Below are 15,144 nucleotides of genomic sequence, written 5' to 3'. Positions count from 1 at the left end.
TTCCCTGCTGAATGCCCCTTAGGCCATGGGAATTTTTTTTAAACAGTAAAAAAAGAATTCCAATTACTAAATTTGATGACATGTATATATTCTTAAATGCTTAGTGTACTCCTATCCACATATACTGGTCTTACTTTTAAATTGAGTGTGGGGAGAATGAACTCCCAAGGAAATGATGAGTATATAAGAAAAGATAGAAGCATCAGCTGTTTGAACCAGGAGCAAGTATGCTCCTTATTCTTGACACAGTGACTCCTCGGATAGAAGTGTATGTTGTTAAATGATTCATTGCATTACAGTTAGAATTAGGGTACCTAATACCCTTCCTGGAGCCTTGCTGCCCTGTGGTACTTCATTATCTCACTAAGCACATTCACTTGGTCCTAGGAATCAGTGAATGGGAGAGTGTTTCCTTACGTGTGGGCATCACACGTGGGCATCACACGTGTGGGCAACACACATTGTGACCAATGGTCTGGTCTTTCCTGAGCAGTCAGTATGTCTAAAAGAAGGCCAAGCCTCACAAACAATTTCTTTTCTAATCAGTCCAGCCTGGTGATTGAAAGCAAGTGTCCCAATGGTAACAATAAATTTAAGAAGCACATATTTAATCTCTGTGTCCTCAGAAGAGAAACTCCTTTTATCATCTTCCCCAGACCATCTAGGTGGACAGGAGGATCTTGGGCAGGGACCCTGGCCACATGTAGAAATTATGGGCTGTTGGGGCACAATCCACTCAGATTTGCATACACTGTCTTCCCCACCAACCTATAAGATATCTAAACACTTAGAAAATGTTACTCCAATGGCCTCTTGGTTCAGTACTCTGTTAAAAGGGGGGGGGGGGCATCTGAATCCTCTGTACTTAATTTATCAAAGCAAATATAAATATATTGGTTTAAAATTATGGTCAGTGTTTTTTTTTTCCCCCATCAGTACTTTGAGAGCTCTAAATCTCTGTTCACCAGTCAGATGGGTCAAGCAGTGAGAAATGTTTCTTTCTAAGAGTAAAAGCAATGTCTACGTCTTATGTTTTTGTGTGTAACTATATATGATCTGTCCTATTTCAGCCATATTTTCAGAAGACAAAAACACCACAGAGCCTGCTCATAAGGTTAAAAATGCCCTATCCATTCCCAACACTCCAGAGCCAACAGCAACGCAAGAACCTTTGGTGGGCAGCCAAAAGAGAAAAGCAAGGAAAACCAAGATCACCCACCTTGTCAGGACAGCAGATGGCCGGGTATCACCAGCAGGAGGTACTTTGGGTAAGGAGAAGGAGCTTTGGATGAGAGAGAACCAGAGCCAGGTGATGACTGTCATGGCCACGTTGGCCAGCAAATGACTATAAGCCAAGTGTGGGTCCTCACTGAAAAATGGGTCTGTTCCGCTGGTTTGGCCATGGTAAGATTTCTTTCTCTGGATCTCCCGGAGAACTAGTTTTCCACAGGCTCCCAAATGTACAAAATGTACACGTTTTAAAATCATAGCTCTTTTTCCAAGAGTATTCTTAGAAAGGAAAGGTAATTTTTAGGACTGTGTGTTTCTCCTTTTTCTCAGCATGCACAAAAGCAGTCTTCATTAAGTGAATTCCCAAGGATCCTAGACTTTTAAAAATACTAGATGAATCAGTGTTTCTTCACGGTTCACTGTTCAACTCACTACAAACCATATTATCAAGTACTTAAACCAATGGATTAAGGAACCTTAGAAAGCATCCAGCACTTTCCATAAAGCTAATTTTTACCATGGAGGGAGCCTGAGAACGCTTCTGGATTTTTTGAGTTTTCTGGGTTTATCTTTAACCAAATCTTAACTTACAGTGAATTTCTCTATTTTCAGGCATGGCCTATCAACTATTTGCTGTTCCTGGTGGTCTCTATGGCAGCAGAATTGCCTGAGGGGCCCAAGTTAAGGAGTGGGGTCAGAGTAGCTCCCTCAAATCTTAGGGTGCTGCACCAACTAAGCATTAATGGTCTTTCAGCACCCCGGGCATCTCATTCCATCAGCTTTGAAGTGCCCCTCCCTCTACCCTAATCCAGTTTCCAGAAAAAGGTCACAGGTCCATAATGAGTTCTATAAATTGGAAAAAGTGTTTAGAGCAGAAGGGAGAAAAAAAAACAGTGAAAGACAAACCAAGAAACAGACTCTTAACTATAGAGAACAAACTGATGGTTACCAGAGGGGAGGTGGTAGGGGGATGGGTAATGTGATGTGATGGGGATTAAAGAGTATACTTAGCATAATGAAATGATAAATCAGTAAAACTAAGAACAATGATTAAATGAGTATATTTTGAGTAATATTTATAAATACTTGATTTAGGTTAATCTAATTGCAAATAAAAACGTTCATTGCTGAGATAGAATAGGAAGACAGTGACTGAGTTTTGTGCACATTTTGTGTTTAGCATGTATAGATTGATAGAACAATAAAGCATATTAAATACCTCCATTTTACCCTGTTATATAAGAGATGACACTCAATGAGGTAGGATTTCATTTTTGAATACATTGAACTTTCAGGTACAAGTAGGATGAGGACTAGAATTTAGTTTTCTTGATATTTAATCCAGCAGGCCCCTTGCTCTTTCTTTCCCACTCTGGGTTCTGTTCTGTGATTTTGATTTTATAAATTGTTACAGCCTCATTTTCTCATAGAAGGAGTGAAAGATCTTAGAAATATTACCTTCATTTAGAAAAGCACATAGCACTCTCATATTCTAATATATGACATTTACAGCTTTTATCACTTGCTTTTCTATACTTAAAATGTTTTAAAAATCATAATAAAGATTCCTCTTCCTTTATAATGGCTATGTAATAAAGAAAGTGTACTCATTTCCAACAGGTATATTTTCATAGCATTTTAGCACCTCTTCCTAAACACCAGATGGCCCTTCATCTTCATCTTCCTTCCAGTAGGTCTTCAGAACAAGAATAACAACTTGGGATCTCGCTGGGATTGACTGATCTTACTGGTGGGATTGGTGCAGGCCATCCTGAACGCTGGTGTCACAGCATACCAAATGGCCAAGTTGCCATAGCAGGGCATCCTACAGCTTCATCAGAAATGTTTCCTCAGTTGGGTTTTTAGGGGCCTTCTACAGCAGCCACAGGCCCCTTTGCAGAAATCCCATCAGTTTTATTTTGGTCAAGGCCCATTTCCCCTCTTACTCTGAGACTGACCTATTCTTTGACCTTGGATAAAACACAGCTTCTCTTCCACTTAGTTTCAGGGCATAACACTGTCCATAGTTGCAATTGAGCTTAATAAAAGAGTTTTATTACCATGGGAGAAGAGAATCCATAAAAGCCTTGGTATTCGATAGATGACAAAAGTGAACGAAGAATATTAGCTCATTTCACATTGTCTGGCACAGAGTTTTTTCTCTGTGTCCCTTCTCCGCCGAGAACACAGTGATCCTGTTGTGATGAATTTCCCCTTTCTTTACAGACGACAAACCAAAGGAACAACTGCAGAGGAGTCTCCCTAAAGTGAGCGAGACCGGCTGCAATGACGAATGCTCACACAACCCCGAGACCGCAGAGACTCGGAGCAGCACTCCGGAGATGCCAGCCGTGTCTGCGTTCTTCAGCCTCGCCGCGCTGGCCGAAGTGGCCGCCATGGAAAACGTGCACAGGTTAGGGGTGTGCTCCACCACGATGTTGCGGGGCCTACTCAGCCTTACCCCCTTGTGCACAACAGGGATAGAGAGAGCAACATGAAAGCTGAATCATACTTTCTGACGTGATTATTTGTGGTATTTTTCACAATGCCTTGCGGTTTACAAAACTCGGTTCAAGAGCAAGTTACATGACAGGTTATAAAAATGTGCATCCTAATCAGCAGTGTGGGAAAGTATAGGGAAATTTAGTCAGCCACCTGTTGCATTTTGAATCTATTATTCTGTGGCTAAACTGCATTTCCATAAAAAGCCTGGGAGAGCAGAGAAGCAATAGCTAATCATTAAGTGTGAGCTTCGAGGTCAGGCCTCAGACCTGGGTTTGAGTCCTACATCCATCATCTGCAAACTGCAAGGTCTTGAGCAAGATCGATCATCCACCCGTCTCCCCTCCAGTTTTCCTTCTATAAAATGGGGGTGAGTGGCACTCACTTCATAGAGGTGTTCTGTGGAATGAGCTAATGTCCCAGTGTTGGCACATGGTAAACCCCGCCTCGAGGAAGCCGTTTGGTGGTAGTGGTGATGCTATGAAGAAAACGGTGGTCAGGAAAGAGCATCTTGTCATATGACTTATGGAGGGCAGGAGGCCTGGATGTTTCTTAGTTTGTTTGCTAAAAAAAAAAAAGTCATTTCTTTCTCTCGGCCTAGGTTTTCTCATCTCCCAGTGAGCATAATGATATCCCCAAAGAATCACAGAGTTGGAAAGATCACATGAGATCATAAGTCTGAAAGCCTTTTGAACTCAGTAAAGCCTCAGAAAAAGTATATTAAAGTCCTAAGTGTATAATTGGGTATTCCGCTATTTAATGGATCCTTTGGGAAGACAGAAAAGCCATTTGTAAATTCACGTATTTCAGACTTTTATTCAAGGTGGATTACTCACAGATGAGCTACTTTCCCAGACTTTCAGTCTTCAGTACGAGAGTTTTAGATCTAGCACAACTTCCATACCCCTGCCCTTTGGGCTCCACTCTCCTCCACATCCATGTTTAGGAGGCCCTGATGATGTAAGCTTTGTTTGCTTCTTGCTCTTTACCTGTCACATTACAGCTCTAGAACTTCCTCACAAATAGCCTCTAGATAGTTCCAAGAAGTCAGATTCCTTTTCATGTGTATACTGCAGGTGCCTAATAGCAAGTGAATGCCGACAGACATTGTTAAACTCCGCTCAAGTCTCCGAAGGAAAGAACACACAGTTCTCCACTCATGGGGTTTTACGGTCAGAGCACAGAGGACAGACTCATATGCATGCAAGAAGATGAACTATATGCCTGCGTGTTACTAAGTGCCCCATAAATTTTTGAAATAAGAGGCACTGTAAGAAGTCAGAGGGGGTCATAATTCAGGGCTCAGGAAGGTCTGTCACACAGTCCCCCCTGCTGCGGCCAGCATTCCCCTCTAAATACGCCTGTGGTCACACCCTGGCTCTGTTAAGCAACCCTCCGTGACTTCAGGCTTGCAACAGCAGGAAGCCTGAGCAAATCTTTCTACTCTCCCCTCCACCACCCCATCCTCACCACCCTGCAGTTGCATGGAATCACTTGCTGCCACCTAGATGAGCCAGGTTCTTGCCTTTGTACATCTCCCTCTCCGGCAAACTGCTGCCCCGCCCCTCCTTCCATATCTAGTCCTGCTTTCATCTCTCGGCCCTCCTCCTAAAGTCCCTGCACACCGTCTGTGCGTACTCTCCAAGACCAACTGCCGCACTGGGTTGTAATTATTCATCAACATATCTGTCTCTTTCCAGTGTATTTTGAAAGCAGAGCCCTGGTTTTAATCCTCATGTCCCCAGCTTCCTTAGCTCTTGCGGTTACACCAGTGGATGAGCAAACAAAGGAATGAGTAGATGAGTATTCAATGAGTATTCTCGAAGTATGACCACCTAAGTTCACTAGCAGGCATAGAGAAAATCGTGTGAAGAAAGATTCTTTTCTTTGAAACTGCCCATGAGAAAGAACAGTATTGCATACTAGAATCTATCAATCACACAGATGGCCCGTGTTCTTAATACCTAGAAAAACAGATGCCCCTCTGAAGAATCTTAGTTGTAATTTTAGTCCTTACCTGTTAAAGCAGAGCTACCAGACGCCATCTACCTACAGACTTAATGTAATTTTAGCTGGGTTGCACATCCATTCATTACTGCTTAGGCATCACCTAGAGGGTGATCAGCAGAGTTGGAGGCAGAAATGTTTTGTTTTTTTTTTTTTAAGATTTTATTTATTCACGAGAGACACAGAGAGGGAGAGAGAGAGAGAGAGAGGCAGAGACACAGGCAGAGGGAGAAGCAGGCTCCATGCAGGGAGCCTGAGGCGGGACGCCATCTCGGGTCCCCAGGATCACACCCTGGGCTGAAGGCGGCTCCAAACCGCGGAGCCACCCGGGCTGCCCTGAGGGCAGAAATGTATTACCTGCATTCTTGTCGTGAGAAATCTTAACCTTAGGTTCAGAAATCCAACGTAGAAAGGCCATTTTGCAAAATGCAGGAAATAGGAAGTTGGAACAAACCTTCATTGAGAGCCTATTTACTAGAAATTTCAGAAAGGGAAAGCTCATTAAATTTAGTCCTAAAAATCAGCCCTGCCAGGTGGGTCTTTTTGATCCCTTTTTAATGATGTTGCAGACGATTAATTTGCCAAGAATGCACAGCAAACCGAGTTAAGATTTGAACTAGGGTCCTTGAACTCCAGCGTCTGCCTTTTCTCCAGCTCACTGCTTAAGCAGGCATCTGTCACGTCCTAGGAAGTCATGAAGAATCTCGCCGCTGCTTCCACCGGGACCTGTAGCCATCAGTTAGCTGTAGCCACGTCGGGCTCCCACCTCCTTTGCTGTTTTTCTTGGACTCAGCTGGGCTTTCACCCCAGTTTCTCTCTGCCCCTGTTGCTCTTTTATGTATACTGTAGTCTTCATCTTTCACTTTTCTTTTTTCTTCTTATGTTTCCTTTTTCAATACTTATTAAAATTCTTTTAGCTTTTGTAATATTGTTACATATTCGATCTTAAAGGTAGAAAAGAAAATCACATTTTAATTTCATCTTTCTTGAACAAAGAGTTGAACATATTGAACAGTTGGTGCTTACAGCATCCCCACATGAATGAACAGATTAATCCAGAGGTTTGATTATAACACGTTTTGTTTTTCTAAAATCCTAATATCTCAGGCTAAGTGATTATTGGATTCTGAAATCCCCAAATGTTGTAATGTATCTACATTGCTTGTGTGTGTGTGCCTCAAGAGATCTTTCTTGCGTATAATTATGAAGAAGATATTTCAGTTTTTAAATAGCTCCTTTTGTTCTCCGTAATCTGAAGAAAGATACTGTGTTGAAAAGGTTAAGCCCCCGGAAGCCTGGCTGCTGCATCCCAGATTTCCAGCCAGTCCCGTGCAGACCATTGCAGGCCAGGGCAGCGAGTGCACGGTGCCTGGTCTTTGGTGGGCCTGTTGGGAAAAGTCCAGAAAGTGCCCCATCCTATCTTTTTTAGAAGGAGAAGCTCTATAGAAATTACCAAGAATTTGAAGGGTTTCCTCATAACTGTGAAGTCAGTTTGTTCCTACTCATTCAACAAAAGCCTAATTTAAAATCAGTTTGGTGTAGTTCCAATCCAAATGATGGGTATTTCTATGAATTTTCTAGTCGTGTCTGGGGTTCTCTCTCCACGTGTGCTGATTTGGCCCAAGTCACCGGATTTTCTCACACCCTGAAGTCCCTGCTTGCCTTTTCCCCCCGTGCACTTGCTCTCCGTGTGCCCATGGGACTTTGCTGTCGTCTGTTCCCTCACTTGTGTTAGAGTCACAAACACAAACTCTAGTCTCAGGGGCCATTGCTTTAATTGGCCTTCAGTTTTAAATTGAGTTTATCATCATATACCTTGGGAAATGAGCCTGGAGGTCACCAATGAGTATAGGAGAGTTTTCCTCTTGGGCAGCTCAGGGAAGGGAATGAGTCATATTTAAATATCAGTGGATCAAGAGGAAGACTGTTGTCTTGGAATCATGGCCCCCAGTTGAAAGTTTCCCACTTCTTAGGGAGTCGCCCCAAATCTGGTGGTTTCAGGTTTCACCTCTGCAAAATGGAGGTGCTTGTTTTAGGGCGTCCTATGCCTTGAGTCTTGTGAGGGGAAACCGAGATAAGAAATGTTCAAAAATAAGGAGCTCTAAGAAGAGAAAGGGTTTCGGTGAAAGAGCCTAAGTAACAAGTCAGCATTAGTGATTAATGATACTGGAAAGCTTTTATTGGTTGCTCATCGCCCTCTCCTATTTCTGGTAACATACTCTAAGTGGGTGACTTCTCTTCCTCCCTTCTTGTTTTGCAGAGGTCAGAGGTCAACTCCGCTCACCCATGACGGACAGCCAAAAGAAATGCCACAGGCTCCTGTACTTATATCCTGCGCTGACCAGTGAAGCGCCCTTTAATTGTAAAACATTGTGCTTTACCTACTACCCTAGCCTTGTCTTTACCGAGGGATGCTAGTGAGTCCAGATGGTGGAAAATATAGACTGCAAACAAGTGCTTGTTGCCCTACACGGCCCAGATTCACTTGAAGCAGAAGTTAGCATCCTGGGCCAGTTTGTTCTTTTGGAACCCAGAGTCTTGGAGGGTGACGTTATCTGTCTGATAATGAGCAGAAACAGAATGAACCTGGAGCTTTGCTTTCTATTGAAGGCTTTTGACGGTAATAGGTGGTAACTTGGTAAAAGGCTGCCTTTACTGTAGCTCATCCAGCATCTCTTTTACCAACCAGAGAGTGTGAAACTAGTTTCGTATATTACCTAGTTATTCTTTCAAAACAAAAACAAAAACAAAAAAAAAACAAAAACAAAAACTGACGCACTGCACTAGTTATTATTAGATATTCTTAGTCTTTTTTGTACATGGAGATTTAAGTTCTAAGATGGTTTATATAATAGGTTATACCTACATTTATATTGTAGAATAATATTAAAAGGCCTGTTCCAGAGACTCCCAAGCAGCACGGGCAGGCAGATGTACCATTGTTAGCGGTGTATGCTCGGCCTCGTGGTCCATATATTCTGCACTTTTATATTTGCCACCAGAGTGGTAGTTTGCTGGCAAAGACAGAGAGAGAGAGAGAAAATTAGTATTCTTACAAGCTGAATTTTTTTCTTAGCCTCAAGTGACCCAAGAATTTGCTTGGGGCTAATTGTGGCAAATATTTTCCCAGACAGGGGAAGAGTCCTGCAGATTACAGATTACTGATGTTTTCATGCCTTGAGGATTCTTTTATTTTTACACAGGGGTCTCAGTGACCAATGGATCGTTCATACAAACAAAAAAAAAAGAAAAATATTATTCAGAAGTGACCTTAGTATTACTTCACTATTCTGAACACATTGAAGACACTCACTTCATGTGGACTTTGAGCTACAGACCTTTTCCATCCTTCCCGGACAGACTGGACGGGTAGCAACTGCTATGCACAGCCTGATTGGCACTGCAGGTTTTGAGAGCCATTTTTGAGTTTGTGTTGTTAAGGAGGTATTGAATAAATGCTGAGGGAGGTATGCTTGACCAGGGTGGGAGTCTTAGTCATAGAGCCACCTGCAAGTTTGTTTCCTTTTTGTGTTTTGTTGCTTTTGAACATAAAACCAACCATACGGATGCCAGTGCCAAGTGGATTACCTGGCTTATTAGAACATTCGACATATTGACTTAACCACCTGACATTCACAGTGTCTTGTTTCCTAGCAACACATGCAAAGTGATAAATCAAAATTAGTCGGAGGCTACCGATTTTACAGGGTATTTGTTCCATAGCACAAAGTGTATCCCCACTCTTGCATCGCAGCACAAACTACCAAATTTTAATTATTGGATTCCAGCAATAATTTTTATTGGTTTTCAAACTGGCGGAATTTTGATAGCATTAGTTCGAGTTTGAAGCTTTTGAATTAGATCTCTAAATGGTGACAGTTTACAAGGTTTTATCTAGCTTTCTTATTTATACTTGACTCAATTGTAATGATGATTTTTTTTTTTCTAATCGTAATTTGACCTAATAGCCATACAGAAAATGACTCTATTAGTACTGACTAGGTTTAGCTTTTCATAGTTGTAGATATTACTTCAGTTTCGGTGCTGGAAAATATGTACAACATACTAACAGAATTGAAAAAGAATATAGGGATTTGTTTGGTTTGTGTTTGGGTTTTTTTTTCCTTCAAAGCAGGTGAAGAGGGCAGCAGAGCATTGGAATGGTGTCCTCAAAAATGGATAATCATTGTGAGCATGGAGGAAGAAGGAATTAGTAAGCTAGGTTAGTCAGGTTAGAGCTTAACCCCATTCACGTAGAAATAAATCAGGTGAGCAGCCCCAGATTTTAGCATAATATTTTTACTATGATGCTGTTTTATTAATATTTTCTAAATTTCAAAACACAAAGTGAATGTTTGAAAATTGCTGGGTCCCATTGTTGGTGGCTGTTGGAGTTTTTGGACCACTTGCTAGCAGTGATTTAAAAATTATAATTAGCTAAAAATCCAAAAAAAAAAAAAAAAAAAAAGAAAGAAACCAACAACAAAAATTGTTTGGTGCAGAACATGCACCTTGACAATGGTACTAACTTGTTATTCTATAGAACACGTTAGAATAGATCTATTTTTGCCAGAGCACCCTCCTTCAGTCCTCCAATTACATTTCACTAGATTTCCTTAAGAGATTGCTGTATATTCATGGGACCTTTTTTAAAAAGAAGCAAAACAAAAGATTACTTTTTTCTATGTGATTAATATCTTACTTGATCTGCTTTTCCTAAACCTCAGTGGCTTTTCCCTTAGGCAGGGGTGGGGTGGGAGGGCAATCTACTGGATATGACTGTTTTCAGATACTTTAAAAAAAAAAAAAAAAAACCTTTTTGTAGAAATGCTTAATTTTTAAGCGGTTAGGCACTGAGAGTAGCAGAAATCCTGCAAAGCTTTATAGTCCTTTAGACACTCGCCTTGTTGTTTCTCTGAGTGAAGTCTTGATTTCAATAATAGTGCTTTTCTCATGCCCTGAATCCGCTGGAGAAGGGTGTTGGTATTTTCAGGTAACAACGTTTGTTAGCACAAATATTTCAGACCAACATGTAGTACCCCCCTCCCATCTATCATTTTCACTTCATTTCTCTCATTCTATTTTGGAAAATCGTATTGCTATGGTGTGTACCTTAATCTGCCAGCAAACACCATCGACACTAACATTTGTCCCACAAGCATCCTCAAAAAGTTGTTGCACCTTATGTATATCTCAAGCAAACCAAAATATGATGCTCTTCTGCTTTGTTTTATTCTAAATTGTTGTATCATATCTTTCTGAAAAACCATTCTGAAACTAGTTGAAATTATCAATATTTATGCTTTTAACCTTAATTTCTGGATTCAAACCTGTATATAAATCTTTTGAAAAAAATTGTCCTAGCCCTTCTCTGTGATGCCGAAGTGGATGATTTAGTCTCAGATGGAGACGCAGTACTGTTCCAGTTTTCTTTAGCCTTTTATTTATTTAGTTATTCTGGGTATTTTCCTATGTAATTTTGAAGTGTGTAGAGTATATTATAGTAACTGAAGCTGCAGCTCTAAAAAGCTGAGTGAAAGAAAAAAATACTGTAAGACATCCTTCTTAAGTTTTTATTTGTTTGGATAACTGTAATGAGATCAGGAAAAGGAAAAATGTCCCACAGCCACACTGACGACACAGGTTCTTATCCCCGGATTAGGTTAGTTCCCAGATTTTAGATAAAAGTGTAATGCATCAAAGCCCTTTTATGAAGATAAATCATACTGTTGTAACTCTTGACAGTCTTCTTCCCCCACAAATACCAGAACTACGTTCATTTAATTCTATCAGATGAGCTTTCTACCAATGCCATCTCGAAGCCATGCTGAAATCATTCCCACATTATCACTCATTCTAGTTTCTGCCATTAAAACTGCTGGAGGAAAAAAAAAAAAAAAAAGTGGTGGAACACTCCGAAAGAAAAGGAGCATCTGAACTGGTCTGGTTATTTATATTCCGACCTGTTTATGCCCCGTCACTTTCTTACCAAGTCAGATGCTACTCCGCCTAAGTCCCAGAAAATTTTGTTTGCACTCTGCAGTCTTTGGCTCATCGTACGGAAAAGTTTGCACCTCTGTAAAATCTCAAGCAAATTACACATTGATACAGAACCAGGAGTAAGCTGGAAACGGAATGACCTGTTTGGTGGATACGGTTTGGGGGGAGGGAAGGGGCGGGGGGGTATCAGATAACTCTGTTCCCAGCTTGGCGTCTGGCATTAATGTGAAGCAGTGGGGACCACGCTGCCTGCCGAACTACTGTATGAAGCCCCCGCGTCTGGAGACCAGCAGCCGGGGCAGGAGGCCGGCGTGCACGCGGCACAGGAGGAGCGCCTCGCCGGGCCTCGCCGGGGAGACGGAAGGAAGCTTGCGGGGCCCAGAACCACCCTGTGTCACCGGGGAGCCGGGGTGTCCCCGCGATGCTCTGGAGGAGCCTCCCCCGTGATTGCGCTGCTCCCCAGAGCCCCTCACATCAGGCCAATGGTAACGGGCTACCTCGGCTTTCCAAGTTCCACGTCAGTAAGTCCTGTCGCCCAGCTTCGCCCGTTCTGCCTCTGCCTTCAGTGCCATTGTCGCGCCCTGCAGTGTTCGGACTTCACACACCGCCTCCTCCAGAGAGAGCGACGTATTGCGGAGAATGGGCAGGAGAAGCAAATGTCTTACTGCGTCCGGCCTCCCCAGTATTCCGAGCGACCGCTAGGTGGGAATGAAAATTTAGCTCTCCCCACATAGGACCTCGTTTTGCACCTTATAAAGAGTGTACTAATTGTTAATTAGATGTGGCTTTTATTTATACGAGCATTCCCAAAGAACTAGATCTGGAGTTTGTTTTTATTTGAGTTTTGGGATTTTTAAAAGTTATCTTATTTAGACTAACATCATACTTATAATATAAGAAACAGTTGTTCAGTGTATCTTACCAGCTCCGTCTGGTGAAGTATTCAGGGTTTGATGGACTGCTTTGCTTTAGTTTGGAAGTGATCGCTGAGTTTATTATAGTCCATATTAAATCACCTTGTCCTTTTCACTGGGGACACTCTTTTCCTTACACTTCAGATGAAAGAAGTGACAAAATAGTGAATAACAAGACAAATAGATCGGACTCCCCTGATACACCTCCATCTGTTTGTGCTAGGCTCTCCTTAAAGAATAGAAGTCTACTTTTTTTCTTCGCACACAAAAAAAGGTAGTTTCCTCTGCTGGCCAAATTCTCTCTGTGGCGGTAGGATTTATGCTAATAAATTGGAAGAGGAAACCTTGTATTACGTTCCCTGGCCACGGTGTGCTTGTCGCCGTCGGTGGCCCAAACCGATCCTGCCCTCAGATCGATCTGTGCGCAGAACTAGTTATCGTGAAAATTCCTACTCCTTCCAAAGATCGCCCGCTAACTTGGGCCAGAACTGGTTACTGAGTAACAAGGACCTAATTCAACGCCTCCAAACCCTCCCACCCGCACCGCCAATCATACCTCACAGGCTCTAACCTGAATCACAGAGGCACGTGTGTGTCGCGAACTAACACCGCTGCCCCTCTGCGGCCCCCCGGGGCTGGCCCGTGTCCCCTGACACCTCACGTTAGTGCCTGGCCGTAAGAGCAGCAGAACCCGGGTTGGGGAGGGGGGGCGGGTGTGTGACCTGGAGCTCAGCACATGCTCAGCAGCGTTCTTCTCACTTCATTAGCACTAAACAAGTCTCTTGCTCTCAGGAATTTGTCCAAAAAAGAATAAAAACCACCTGAGATTCCATGTACCAGATTATGAACTTTTCTCATAGGTTTGAATTGCTTACTTCCATGTCCTAAATTAACCATAGCTTCATTTGACCGCCAGGTCTTAAGTCTGTTGACAGTTTCAGCATGACTGAATCGCTCATTTTTTATTTTTTATTTTTATTTTTATTTTTTTTGCTTTCAGAAATTGGCTTGGTTCTCTTTAGAGTTGGTGTAAACATGCCATGTAATAAATGATTTCCACTTAATGGTACAACAGAATTATTGCTTTCTTAGATGTATGTGTAGTAAAAGTCAATATACACATTTATATAATTTCTTTCTTCAAAATCTTATACTTAATTTGATATTTCTAAAAATTGCACATGTAACTCATGTGTATAACATGCTAAAGTACTTTAACTGTGATCTTAAAACTGAATAAAAATATTTAATAAAAATTTGAAATATTTTAAAGAAATTATTCAAATATATTTCTTTTCGCTCACACTCCTGGCCATGCAGGAAGTGCCTTCAGTCGACCCCATGTACAAAAACCGGCAGGGAAGATACTTGAACAAAAAGGTATTTCAGCTGTTTCAGAATGTCAAGTGATGGTCTCCCCTAAACTCTTTGCCTGACAGTCACCTCCTGGCAAAAGTGTGATCTGAACGTGCCGACTTTCCCCGAACTGTAATCAAACTGTGGCGGTGATATCACTGAAGCCTATAACCTAAAGTATAAACTCAGACCTCAGTGTTGCTGAATACAATGTCCTGAACCTTAGAACCTTGGATATGTTTTTTTTTTTAATCCTTCAGAAAAGCGCACACACATCTAAATAGAGTAGTCATATCCCGGGCTTTCCATTCAGACAGATTGGGCTTCGAAGTCTGATTCCACCCATTTATCATTGGGTTTTTCAACCTCCCTGAACTCTGCTTCACTTACTAGATGATGGTGGTGATAATACCTCCTCACACTTCTGCTAGGATGAAAAGGAAATGCATATGAAAATGTTGGCATAGGGCCTGTCTGGGAAACGCTCATTAAGTGAGGCACTGTTGGTTTTCTCATTTTTATTCCAACTCAAAGGTTGATATGTTTAGGTATAGTCCACAGAGACCCTAAGTATGGCTAGGTTCCTCTTTCGAATAAACCCGTAAGGGCCTGTTGCATTAGGAGTAAGCTCTATCAGGAGATAGGATGGTGTAGAAAATTCAGAATATGTTAAATTCACATCAGGTAACTCAATGCTTACCTATGTGGCGCTGTAGGATTTTTCCATAAAATTAGCCTGCCTGATGAATTACATGGTCTAGTACTCCAGCACAGTTTTTTTTTTTTCTAAGATTTTATTTATTCATGAGAGACCTAGGCAGAGGGAGAAGCAGGCTCCCCACAGGGAACCCGATACAGGACTCGATCCCAGGACCCCGGGATCACGCCCTGAGCCGAAGGCAGACCGAAGGCAGATGCTCAACCTCTGAGCCACCCAGGTGCCCCTCCAGCACACTTTTTTGAATTACTGAGAATAAAACGTGGAGACGGGAGCTCCACACCAAGGGATTTAAGTTCTACTGGAACAAAAGATGACAGATTATACAGATGTGTGGTTTTATGGCTCTCCGTGTATTCGACAGTTACATCTGTCCTTTGGGGTAGAACAGAAAGTCTCTTGCAAGGCAAAATGAAG

At 42.0% G+C, this 15,144-nt stretch overlaps 1 protein-coding gene across 14 annotated transcripts in view; it reads left to right on the top strand.

Annotated features, from left to right (window-relative positions):
- BBX (BBX high mobility group box domain containing) overlaps positions 1-13,929 on the top strand; it is a 271,116-nt gene extending 257,187 nt beyond the window's left edge. For 12 of the 14 annotated variants that reach the window (XM_072811926.1, XM_072811931.1, XM_072811928.1 and 9 more), the window contains 3 exons: positions 1,071-1,268; positions 3,457-3,643; positions 8,000-13,929. In XM_072811926.1, coding sequence (XP_072668027.1) covers positions 1,071-1,268; positions 3,457-3,643; positions 8,000-8,087 — 473 coding nt within the window. In that variant the 3' untranslated portion in view covers positions 8,088-13,929. The remainder of the gene's footprint in view (positions 1-1,070; positions 1,269-3,456; positions 3,644-7,999) is intronic. The other 2 variants (XM_072811930.1, XM_072811925.1) reach the window with 1 other exon arrangement.
- The last annotated feature ends 1,215 nt before the right edge of the window (positions 13,930-15,144 follow it).

The sequence above is a fragment of the Canis lupus genome, chromosome 35, assembly GCF_048164855.1.
Source record: "Canis lupus baileyi chromosome 35, mCanLup2.hap1, whole genome shotgun sequence".
Classification (NCBI taxonomy): Eukaryota; Metazoa; Chordata; class Mammalia; order Carnivora; family Canidae; genus Canis; species Canis lupus.
Note: the sequence above shows the minus strand (reverse complement) of the source record. Positions and strands in the feature narration are given on the sequence as shown.